This window comes from Macaca nemestrina, chromosome 16 (genome assembly GCF_043159975.1).
Source record: "Macaca nemestrina isolate mMacNem1 chromosome 16, mMacNem.hap1, whole genome shotgun sequence".
Classification (NCBI taxonomy): domain Eukaryota; kingdom Metazoa; phylum Chordata; class Mammalia; order Primates; family Cercopithecidae; genus Macaca; species Macaca nemestrina.
In genome coordinates this window covers 96,559,532-96,571,982 of record NC_092140.1, presented here as the reverse complement: position 1 = coordinate 96,571,982, position 12,451 = coordinate 96,559,532, and the positions used below count along the sequence as shown (strand labels likewise).

Genomic DNA, 12,451 nt, shown 5'->3' with positions numbered 1-12,451 from the left:
CCAAAGTCCAGCTATTCTTCTGGTTTTCTGAACTCTGAGGACTGAAGAACAGTATCAGTCAAAATGTAGATGTGTTAAAATTATCAGACTTAAAAAAAGTGCTACTGAGAAACACTGGGGGAGAGTGGCACCCTAACTAATGGAACCCAGGTGAGTGATGCCCAGGGAAAACCATGTGATAAGGAAGAAAGACATAAGGGGAACCATGCTCCAGCATGCAGGGAAAAAGAAAAACTATCTTATCTGGCAGACAACTGAGAATTGGCCAACTTCCTGTATGTTCCTACAAGAATTCTGAGGGTCTCGCTCTGCTACGGCTTGTCCCAGTTCCCCTCTAGGTTCTGCTACCTCCTTTTATTATTTAACTATAGCAAAGTTTCTCCCACTTCATTGTAAGACTTCCCTTACATCAAATAAGCTTCAAGAACATGTGTAGAAAATAAAAGATATCAAATAATGTTTGAATGTATAATTACCACATTCTAAAACCAGCCAGACTCTTGGCCTAAGACTTCTAACAACAAACCACTTCCAGAGCCAAGTTAGAAAATGTGTTTACCCAACTCCTTTTTTATTGGTTGACTCACATGAAAGAGATGGGCATTTCCTTTCCCCAAATGGGAACTTACTATGCCTACTCCCTATTTCTTGAAAGCTGTCATTTTGAAAAAGAGGAATATGAAAAATATTAAAAGACAAACATCTGACATCACTGTCGAAGACTACAAATAATGTAGTAAGTGAAATTGGTTTTCACATTTTAGTACTGGCTTAAACTCTTGATATTTAAGAATTAGGTGTTTCTCACTTAGTTTTATCCATGATCTCTTTCAGAAGTCAACCGTCTCCTGTGTAAAAAGGCTCATAGAAGCCGCTGCCTTCTGAAGAAAGCACACCAACTGGCGGGGGTCAGGGTAAACCAGGAGTCACACCCAACCACCAACTGCTCACGCCCAAGAACCCCACCCTACCCTGGCCACAAAAACTGTGCCTAGACTCCAGCACAGCCTGCAGCTGTGTTTCAATTATAGCTGTGTTTGTAATTACAGGTCACGTGCCCCACCCCAATCACTCCATTTGGCTAACAAGTGCCCATATTACAACACACAAATGGAAAAAAAACTGGAATGCTCGCAAAAGTTACAAATAAAAACGATATGAAGGCATATTAAATTTTGGCTGATACTTCTCTTTGATTTTGCTAAACCACAGCAGAGTAAAGGCTGGCCCAATGTTGAATTTTACTGAAGAGTATCATAAACTGAAGAAAGAAAAAAAGACAAAAACAGTAGTGAAATAAAGAATAGGCAAATATACCAGAATTATGAATGGAAGTCATTCTAGAGAATTATTCTACAACAGATGAAGTTTTAATTTCTTTTCACATTAAACACTGTTTACCACAATCAGCTAACAGAAATTACTGTAACATTGGTCACGATGACTTCATAAAACTAAAGATAGATGTTATGAGGAAACTTCATTTCATGTGAATGGTAACGTTAGATACTGTATTTTTTCATGGCAAAATACAACTTATCTTGAAGAGAAAGCAAATAGTTCAGATCAGGGAGACATGCTAAGGTTTTAAAAGAAAAGCTTGGCCTCGTCCGGAACACTTAACAAAGTTCAGGACAAATTAGATAAAAGAGATGAGTGAGACACCAGCGTTAGGCAGGGACATAGGCTCATCATTCAGGCTTTATGTACATTACTGGATCTATGCAGCTCTCACTTTTAGATAAGCACGCTGTATTTTTGGCAGAGGGATCTTCAAAAGTAGCCTTGGATATGAGGAATCGTATTTTAACCACCAGGCAGTCCAAGAAATTATTTTTAAAGGGGCAGCTGAGTATTTTCACGTATATACTATTAAGGCATCTAAATTTTTGGTGTTTTCAGTATATACTTTTACTGCTACTTTTTATTTTTTTTCATGTTGTACAACTATGATATTAGGTATTAAGCGACATAATTCTTTCTCTACTAGTGAACCAGTTTATCTCACTTAGCAAACTCTAAATTGATTGAAATATATAATCTGAGAACACACAGAAAAATATATTGAAACACCAATAGAGATTTTTAAACATCATAAAAACTCAATCTTAATTAACTGATAGTCTTTAACTTAAAAAAAGAGTAATTAGAATGAAAATAAGTATTAAAAATAATTACCAGTAGTTTGTTTTACAAAAGAATAGAGCCATAAATTGTTTTAATTGCCCAATTAAGCAACTACCAGATTCTTTAGTCAACACTAACAGAATTCACATTTCAGCTAGTCAACAAAGCATATATTTAACATCTCTTGAATATAACATTTTAGTGATAACACAGACTACATAATTCTATCCATTGTTGTGACTGTATACAAATTAACCATGTTAAATATCAAAGATACATTGGGAATACTCCCCAAACCAACAACAGAATATTAATTAAATGAATTTTAAAAGCTTAAGAAATAAAAGTAGAAAACATGAATGAGACAGTGCTTTAACAATTATTGACCTAATCAAGACCTTTAAAATTACCACCAAAATGCACTATGATTTTTTTTTTTTATTTAGTTTACAGGAAGAATCTATAAGTACAGGTTGCAGAAAGAAAATGTTTAGTGCTATTTACATTCGTTTTAAAACTCTGCTCTATACAAATTTAATTCTGATCAGTATGAACAATATTTTCGTAGATCTACTGCATATAAAGCCTTTTCATCAAAGCATTAACAATGAATAAAATAACCTGATTACATTTAAACAACGCTGACCATTTGAAACCATTTACATTTAATGTTTTTAAGGGCTGTTGACACTTAGTAAGTACAGAATGTAATGTCAGCCTGCAACTTCATTTTTATAAAGGCTAAACTTATTTATATGGAATATTGTTCTATATACTACAAGCCAATCTATATTTTAAGTCCTATAGTTAGGTATTTTATAAGTCTTTTATTAAATATATTCTACACATATTTGTAATTTCACCCAGGAAGAATTTCTTCCCAGTGAAAAAATATAAAATCTTTCATATTTTTACAGGTTTAGATGAAACTAGCTCATGCTTTAGTGCTGTGCAAATTGTTTTTAGCATATCAATCTTTAATTTATTGGTATGAAATAAAAGAAAAAGTGGCATTCTTAATTGTGTATGCCATAAAAATCAGCTTTTGACTTTAATACAATTGCAAGCACTAATATCAAATGCAAACTATATAAAGAAACAAAATTAGTACTATGGAGTTTTTCTTTTTAAATTTTAAGAATTCATCTGAACTCTCTAAGGAGTAAGAATGACACTGGATGTGGTTACAAATGAATGATAATTATGGAAAATTTCAATTCACTGATATTCAAATACGTAAAATTGATCAATGAGGTTTTCTAATATTTCTGCACAATAATGAAAGCTGATGAGTGACTGGAACTACCCTCCCACATTAAGGCTAGGAGACGCACTCTCACCCCTTCTTGTGCTGTCTAAACAAGCGCTCAGTTACTGTAGGACTCAAGAGTGCATGTCTTAAAGGGAAAAAAATCAGTTTCATCAGCCCTCTACTGAGTGCTTTAAACAGGCACATTTTGTTTTTTCATTTGTTGCAGTGAAAAGAGTCACACTCAGTTTAGTATTCTGTGCCACTGCAGCCACCACGGCTGACTTTGGTAGAATTCACCCAACATTTTTGTTTCTTTTCCATTTTTTCCTCTCAAGTTGGCCCAGTAATTAACTTCATTAATTGCTGAGTGTCTTCCAGTGTGGAATTGTATATGTAAGTATTTCTAGGTACCATAAACTGTTATAAATTCTGCTGATGAGCAAAATAATGCCAATCTTTTTAGTGCAAATTGTATTTGGAACACTTGCTTTATTAGTTCTGATGATGAAAATTTTGTGGCAGCAAAATGGTTTCTGCTACGAAAGATAACTTGTTAACTTTTCCCCTGGAGATTGACATTCAAAAACCAGTATGTTTTAAAACAGCTCAACATAAAAAGAGGAGAAATAAAAAATCAGAGTGAAAAATGTTCTTGGTGCTTTTACTTTCATGAGAAAAGAGGACAGTGTTCATGTGGTAATTCAGTTCCATGGGCTTACAGGCAGACTGTTCTGAACGGTTTCTCAAGCAATGGCGGGTCTTTTCTGTCCCAGCAGCATGAAAGACAAAGACTATATCACATCACACTAGGCAGACAGTGTTTACAGGATTACACAACAATTACTCTCTCCAGTCTTCTCACGATTCCTCTGACCTAGGGAAAATGAAGAAGGGCCTCGTTTATAAAAATTCTAGAACTGGAGGGGAAAAGGGGCTAGGCAATCAAGTATAGGAAGCAGTAGTTTTGCGTTTTTAAAAATGTTTGCATTTTTCAAAATTAAGAAGCTGTAATAAATGTTCTTTTAATTTTAGCATGTTTCAAAAATGTCTGGTTATTTGCTTGACAATCTCTATTCACAAACTATGCAAACTTCCTTTCCCTCAGAATCTCCAAGAAAAACCCAGCATTTCTGAATGCCTGTCTTTGTGCCTCAACTGAGACACTTTTCCAGTGCATGGCTTACCTTGAGAGTTTGGCTCTGGCAATGTCTCTCTGGCCACCAAATGCATCACTGTTGTTTTGCCAAAAGGAAGTTTTAATGCTATGTGAAAAGCAAAAGATGATTAGTTACACATATATCAACCTATTAAAATCACTATCCAGATTTAAAACCATTTTAAAAATTGATTGCTTTTTTTGACTTCTTTAACAGATTGAACTTCTTAACTCAGAGTACCTTCACAAAATTAGATTAGTATTATCAGAAATAACATTTAAAATTTAAAAATTTTTTGCAGTTATATAGCCATTTGCTTGACACATTTACCCATATTATTTAAGAAATGATAAAAGAAAAAAATATGTAATTGGCTAATATCAGAGGCTACCTTTAGAGGAGAAAGGATTAAATTTTTTTTAAAAAATACTCTTTCTATATTAGGTAAAAGTTTAGATTAAGAGATATTCATTTCTAAATCTAATTACCTGTCAATTGTCTAATAAAATTACTGCACTGAACAGGCTACTACGATGTAGAAATGCAAGAAACAAACTTGATTTTAAACATTTATTCTCATCCCTGTATTCGTCCATTAGAAAAGAATTTTCTTAAAAAGATTAGGTTAAAATAATCACTGTCTTGGCGTTATCAATAATCACTGTTTCCTAATCAAGTCTTTATAACATGTTTTCACTCATAAATTTAATAAATTTTATCATGAAATATTTCAGGCATAGAATACACACCCATGTCCACTAAGGCAAATACAAACACTGAGTTTCATGGTAAATCCCTTTGTTACTCTGTGTATAAAATTAGAAGCAGCTGGTATATTTAGCTTCTAGAACTGTTTCTATAGTTGTCATGTTTTAGTTCTGACACCTCAAATTACTCTGTCTTCAAAAACTACAAACTGAAGTAAGGCCAAAGATCATTACTTAGCAATAATGACTCTCCAGCTCCCTGTTTTTAAAACTTGCTCTATAGGATGATGGTTACCATGCAGATTTTAAAAAGAATCCTAATTATCTTCAACACTGGTACTATTTCATATGTTTAAGGTGAGTTCCCATCTTATTTAAAGTTGGCCAGCCATTATTTGGTCTACACTTTTAACCTCTGATGTTCAAATGAAGCACGATGGCCCATAAATACATAACGAAAAAAGGGAGGCTTTTAGAATAACTTCCTAGGCCTGACTTAAATTAAAATGTAAATAAGACTTTATGTTATGAAAAATTTCACTAAATATTTGGGAAAGCCTGATCAACATTTTAAACCTTGAACTGAACTTAAAATGCACACATACCAGGCTGCATATCATTCTCATACCTTCAAACCTTGAACTGAACTTAAAATGTGCACATACCAGGCTGTGTATCACTCTCATATCCATCTTCCGGGCTCTAGTAAGACAGACCTGGATTAAAAATTTTCATCTCTGCTGCTTCCAACTGTGTAACTCTCAACAAGTTACTTACCCTCTAAGCTTCTGTTTCCTCAACTAAACCGGAGATACTAATTCTATTACATGCCCTTTGTAGCTGTGTCCATTAAATCAAACAATCCAAGCAAAGTGCTTTGCCCAGAGCTTGGCACAAAGAAAGCATTCAGTATATACTACCATCATCATTTTGAGATAGCAAGGAAAATGAATCTGAGAAAAAAGGTAGGTGAACTGAGATATAAATGTAAAAACACGTCAGACAGGCCTGGAAAGTTCCCAAGAGGCTTACCATTTGAAGTTACAAATGTAATGTGTGGGAGCTATTATTTTTTCTTCTTCATCTGAATTTTAACTAGAAATAGTAGGTATTGATGTTAATAACATTTAAAAATGTGAAAGAAGAGGAATGCCAGAATCTAAAATGCGTTCTCTTCCTTTCACTGTGGACGCTTCTGCTTTCTCCTGTGACACAGTACAATATCCAGAATAGAGGTTTTCAACCTTTAGAGTACATAAAAATCACCCAGGAATTCAATTCTGTAGTAAAATCAGGAGACGCGGGTTGGGGAGAGAGGGCGTGCAGAAATCTGTATTTTAAAATAAGTATCCTAGATGAGCCTCATGCTCATTATTTCAGAACCACATTTTGGGAAATGCTAATCTGGGCCATACTGAATGCCAAAGCTTTAGCTGATCATCTTCTTCACCCTCTGATTAACAAGGCTGCTGTCACACTTTTCCTTTAATGAAATGAAACTCTATATGACTACATAAAGGTTCTAGTTCAAAAAGGGGGATTCAGGGCTATGTTTTAAGACATTTGATAACTGAACATTTCAATCTGAAACTTAACTGAACGAGAAAATTTCAAGAATGGCAGAGAATGCCCTGGCTTCCCACTTTAACTGTCCACATAATGGCTGAATTCCACCCATGGCTGTATACCCACTACTTCATGGTCATCCACTGCTTGACCACCACCTATAACAAAGATCTCACTAACTTTCCCTGGCAGTCTAGTCTTTCTTTAGGTAGTTCAATGTGTTCACATGTTCTTTCCTATATTGAACAGAAAACTGTCTTTGATTTCCAGTTATTGATCCGAAGTCTAATTCACAGGGCTACACAGAGCAAGTTCTAGGGCCACACAAAGCCTTCTTCCACACAGGCCACTCAAATATTTATAGATGGTTGCATTTCCCTGTGCGCTATCTTCTTTATTATTCACATTGAAGAACACAGGGATGCTAAAAAGAAAAACTGAGACCCAAAAGACAAATAGTTGATTATCGTTATCCAAACTTGCTCAAACATCCAGTTATAATTATTAACGCAGAGGTCCAGGCCATGCTTCTACGCTAGAGATAGTTTATTGTTTTTGAAAAGAAGGACAGCAATACAGAATGACAATAATAATTATATAAGTCAATCTGGTAATTATTCTAAAACAATTTCAAAAAAATACTGGTAAAAATTATACTTTAGTGGGAATGAATCAATAATTTTGATTTTTAACACAAATTCTATGAGCTTTAATATGAAGTTCAAACTCTGAGGTCACAACAGAAAAGATAATTAAGGAATTGAGTTGGTGGGAAATTGCTCACATAGATCAATATTCAAAAGGGAAATGGAGTATTTCAAGGTTCACTCATATAATCAATAGATTAAATTCAACCATCATTTACCAATTTTTAATTCACGTAAGATCTTGTATGAGCCATAATTTTAAAAAGACCAGAACATGGTCCCATCCTTAATGAATGTACAATATAGCTCGGGAGCTAACAGTCAATTCTTACACAAAGAGCATTAAGAGTCGGTCCATCTATTTATACAAAAGCTATAAAAAAAGCTACAAATCAAAAAAGCTCCATTTTAAAGTGCTAGATATCTTAGTAGATAGAAGCATTTTTTAGACCAGTTATAAAACTACTAGTGAAACTCAGTGTGAGATTACAGCCTGAAATGTTTTATTCACTTGACACTGTGATAAAATCATTTGCATTCATCTACTTTAGCCCTTATTGCCCAGGATTTTTACCAGTGCATTTGATCTGTTTGTCCTATGTAATACTAGAGCAACCTGAAGGGAGAGCTTCTGTCTTACTCAATACTGGATTCCCAAGTGCTTAGCACAGTACTGGCACATAAGAATTTAATAAATACATGCTGAATGAATGAATGCAAACATTCTACCTTTAAGGAAAAACAGATTATATATTAGGTTTAGAGGAAAAAGTCAGACTATATTTAATGAAATATATATTTAGATAGATCATTTAATTTGCCTATACATTTCCAATTATCTGAATATATTTGAAATACCTATTTTCAAAACTAAACAAATCCTGTTGATGGTAGAAAATGTACCCCATAAGGGGGCACTATTGAGCTACATTTCTCCAGTCATATATAAAGAATAATAATAGCTAACAATTAAGGTGTTTACTATGTGCCATGCATGTAAGCACTTTGAATATATAAAGTAATTTACCCTTCTTAACCTCTGAGGTAGGCACTATGGTAATTCCACTTTACTGATGAGGAAACTGGAACACAGGTTGGTTAAGTCACTTGCCCAAGGTTTACACAGCCAGTAAGTAGTGCAGCTAATACAACTTAAATAGTCTAGTTCCAAAATCTTTTCTTTCAACTATTACGCTAAAATGCTGCTCTAATGTCAGTCACTTACTTTATTCTCACATGATTAGCAACTATATCAGGTAGGAACACCTGAAAACATCCCTTCATATATTTGAAAACTATTCATAAATTTTTCCTAGTTTGTGTGTCCAGTCTTAAGTTTAAAATACTATATCTGAATTACATTATTTGGAAATATAATAACATCACATTTAAAAAATAGTAGGTATAGAATTCTATCTATACTGGGATAGAGTTTATTTTACAAGGTAGTAGATACTTATTACAGTCCTAAAATTAAATTTAACAGAATACACAATGTGAAGGAGTAGGCATACCAGAAGTAGGCAGAATTCATAGTTTGAATTTGTCTTTTTTTTTTTAGTAAATTCAAAGACATTAGCATTTAAAACAAACGAATCATGCTACCATGAGACAGACATGAAATCCCATTACAAAGGTGGCTGTTACCTCCTAATGTGACATTTCCATGTAGAAATCGTCCTTGATAAATGAGTCGTAGAATATTTGGACTGCTGACCTGCTCTTCTTCCCAGTCTGAAAAGAATCCAGTGAACTGGTTAGGTATATTCTAACACGTAATTAACGTACTACTATATTGTTTTAAAAATTCAGATTCAAATCAGTTAGAGTACAAAGAAGGCCCTTGGAGCTTCCTACTATTAGAAACAGTCACTATTCATATATTCACCGCAACCCTAGTTCTTGCTTATTCTTCTTAAGTAGCAAGAGCTGCAAAAAGACTCATTTTGCTTCTTAAAGAATACTAAAATGTACCAAACTGTAGTCCCCAAGTTTAAAGTTAATACAAATGAGTTGGGAAAGACCTACCAAGTAAAAACAAATACCATTTTAAAATTAATTTAAATTACCACTAATTAACAGATAGTATTATAATGTTCCAATATTTGTACCTGTTAAAATGTACATTTAAGGCTAGAAAACAGCAGGTTTAACAAATATCTAAAAACCGGTTAATATATTAAGAATAACAAAAAAACTGTGTTTACTTTTGGATAATGTTGATTTATTATCTTATTTTCTATCTGAAGTCAGTTAGTAAACATTAGAGAAGATACAACTTTAGTTCACCTCACCCAAAATGAAGACTTGGAAGAAACTGAAAAACTAATATATATTAGGAGGTACCGTACAAACATGAAAACTTAGAAAAGTGTACACACAAAGAAAATCAAAAGACAAACTGGTAGGTAGAATGGGTAAAGGATTATTTAACTTCAGCCTATAATTTATATAATAGTAAAAGATGGAAGCCACTCCATTAAAATAAAGGTTTAAGGACACTAGTGTTATGATAGGGTAAAGGGTTAGTAATTTTCATGAGCTTGTAGATGTAACAATTTAAGCCTTGAGTTTATTAATGATCTGAGAATTCCTTTGTCTTTTTTGTCAACAATTCTCACGTGTTTGTTTCCTATAGCAAGAGATAATGGGCAACACAAAAAAAATAGTTTAAAGTATTCTGAAAGAGTGACAGAAGAGAAAGGAAGTAATTACAGATTTTTCTTTTGCCCTTTTCTTGACTATTCAAAATGATGAATATGAATTTGATAAAACCACTGCCTATAAGTGACTTAGGCACAGCTGAAATGAGCAGCGGAGAAATAAATCTCAGTCATTTCCTGCCCCTGACCCATGCCTTTAGTCTCTTCCCTCTTCTCCCTCCTGCAAGGTTTTGTTGCCTTCTGATCCTGTTACTCCCAGGTCCCTCCTATTCCAGAAGAAAGATCAAATAAGTCTCTAACACTATAATACAAATTGTTTTGAATTCATCACTTCCAAAATTATTGTTTAATAGAATATTTCTGGTCAAGATGGAAGTGCTCCATAGATACAAAGGTAAATTACAGTAATTGTTTAATTCACAGGAAACAAAGACTAATATTCTAAAAACACTTGAATTTTTTTTTTTTTTTGAGGTGCAGAAACCTGAAGTCCCATGTTTCATTATCTTATACAGAGTGTCATGATTTCCACGTACTTCACCAGTGTAATATGCTATCTCCCTTCCCCTCTCCAAGGATCTGAAATTTAGAGAAACCTTAGAATATAGCTTAAATGAAGAATTTCAGGTGTTATTATCATATCCTAAGTTTAATAGATTTTTTTGAACCTTTGACCCAATAACAGCTATGTGTCTGACTATTCCACCTGTTAGTAATATTTCCACTAAATAGCATAAGGGTATGCTAAGGAAAACTAATTCCTTCAACAAGTATAGTGCATTAAGTATTTTCTTCTATTGATTTAATATTTGCCACACATTTATTATTAGCATCAATAAGTATTTAATTTGCTGATTTTAAGTACGTTATGTGATACAATACAGACTTACAGTTTTAATTTAAATATTTTATGTAAAATAAAAATTAAAGTACTTCTCTATTCTTTGCAGTGTCTAAAACTGCTGAGTAGACTTGGCAACCTGAGGAAATACTGGGAATTAAAATCTTTTTTTGAAAATAAAGGAACATCCACTGATACAATCAATTTTCAGTACTGGTAGATGGTTTGTTCATTTGGGATACTATTTATGGCAAAGACTTATACTTGACTTTAAACTAATTTTAATATCTAAGTAAGTAATTATGAAAGTAAAAGTGTTTCTTTTACCTTTACTGCCCAAATAAATTTCAGAGTGATTACCCTTCTTCTGCCTTGTGTTATCTCATCTATAATATCCATATATCAAAAGCTATTACTATGACCACTCCCCCCAAAAAAAATCTCATAAAGGTAATCTTTTTGTATCACACTTAGAATAACATCATTGTTGGATATTTAAAAATGCTTTTCATACTGACAGTCATCTATTTCCGCCTGACTATAAAGAATAGCCAATATTCTTAGAGCCCAAATTTAGTCATCTTTAGCTTTTCTGAAATTCCTTCTTAGCTATAACCTTTATAGCTTCAGTATCTCCCTGATTTAGAAATCAGCCGCTTGGTTACTAATGTGAAGAAAGATCCAGTAGTTGAAAGTATTTGTCTAAATCAGTATTTCTTAAATTTAGGCCTATGAATCCACAAAGACATGTCCTTAGGGTCTAAAAGTCCTCTTCAAGAAGTTTTAAGTTGTATTTTCATTTTAATGAAAATCTGGAAAATCTGTATTTTCATTTTAATGAAATCTGGAGGAGATTGTCTAGATGATTTAAATAGTCATTTTATAACCAAGCGCAGCCTTGGGGTTTTCAGTACTCACGTGTGCATTAAACTTATGATTGTACTGGTGCCAAGCAGTCAGTACTTCTTTAATTGTTAAAAGGCTAATGAGATAAGGACAGAGGTTCACTTAACAGGTAAATGATGCATTCTATCTAAGAGAAAACTGAGTAACAATTTGTTATACTGTATAAGTAAAGGTTTTACGGTGACTCTACAGATAACTTGATCATCAAACACTATGCAGGAACATAGGCATGGCAAACTCAATAGTATTCATGGGGTAAGCAGTGAGTTGGTTTTGGCAAAAATACATCATCTAGCACATTAATGTTATTAATTTGAACATTATTGGTTTGAGAGTTATATTTGCATTTTCTGAATCGATCTTTTTTAGTTTTATGATTATGCATATGAGTTAACAAGAATAAAGAGTTTTAACTGGGTTTATGTTTCTATATTTTAAAATACTCGTTGTAATAAAAATAATTTAAGTCAGCAACTAGAGATCTACAAGAATTATGTTCCTCTAGAAAAGTTCCATATATGATTTAAGGCTGAGAAACACTGATCTAATTGACTCATTTTGTACATATACTATGTTCTTTGTCAA

At 33.3% G+C, this 12,451-nt stretch overlaps 1 protein-coding gene across 1 annotated transcript in view; it reads right to left on the bottom strand.

Annotated features, from left to right (window-relative positions):
- Positions 1–1,348: 1,348 nt before the first annotated feature.
- The window catches only part of LOC105485955 (ubiquitin like 3), a 79,061-nt gene continuing 67,958 nt past the window's right edge, over positions 1,349–12,451 (bottom strand). Inside the window, exons 3-5 of the mRNA XM_011748597.2 lie at positions 9,104–9,190; positions 4,564–4,641; positions 1,349–4,253 (exon numbers count right to left, since the gene is read on the bottom strand). Coding sequence (XP_011746899.1) covers positions 4,201–4,253; positions 4,564–4,641; positions 9,104–9,190 — 218 coding nt within the window. The 3' untranslated portion in view covers positions 1,349–4,200. The remainder of the gene's footprint in view (positions 4,254–4,563; positions 4,642–9,103; positions 9,191–12,451) is intronic.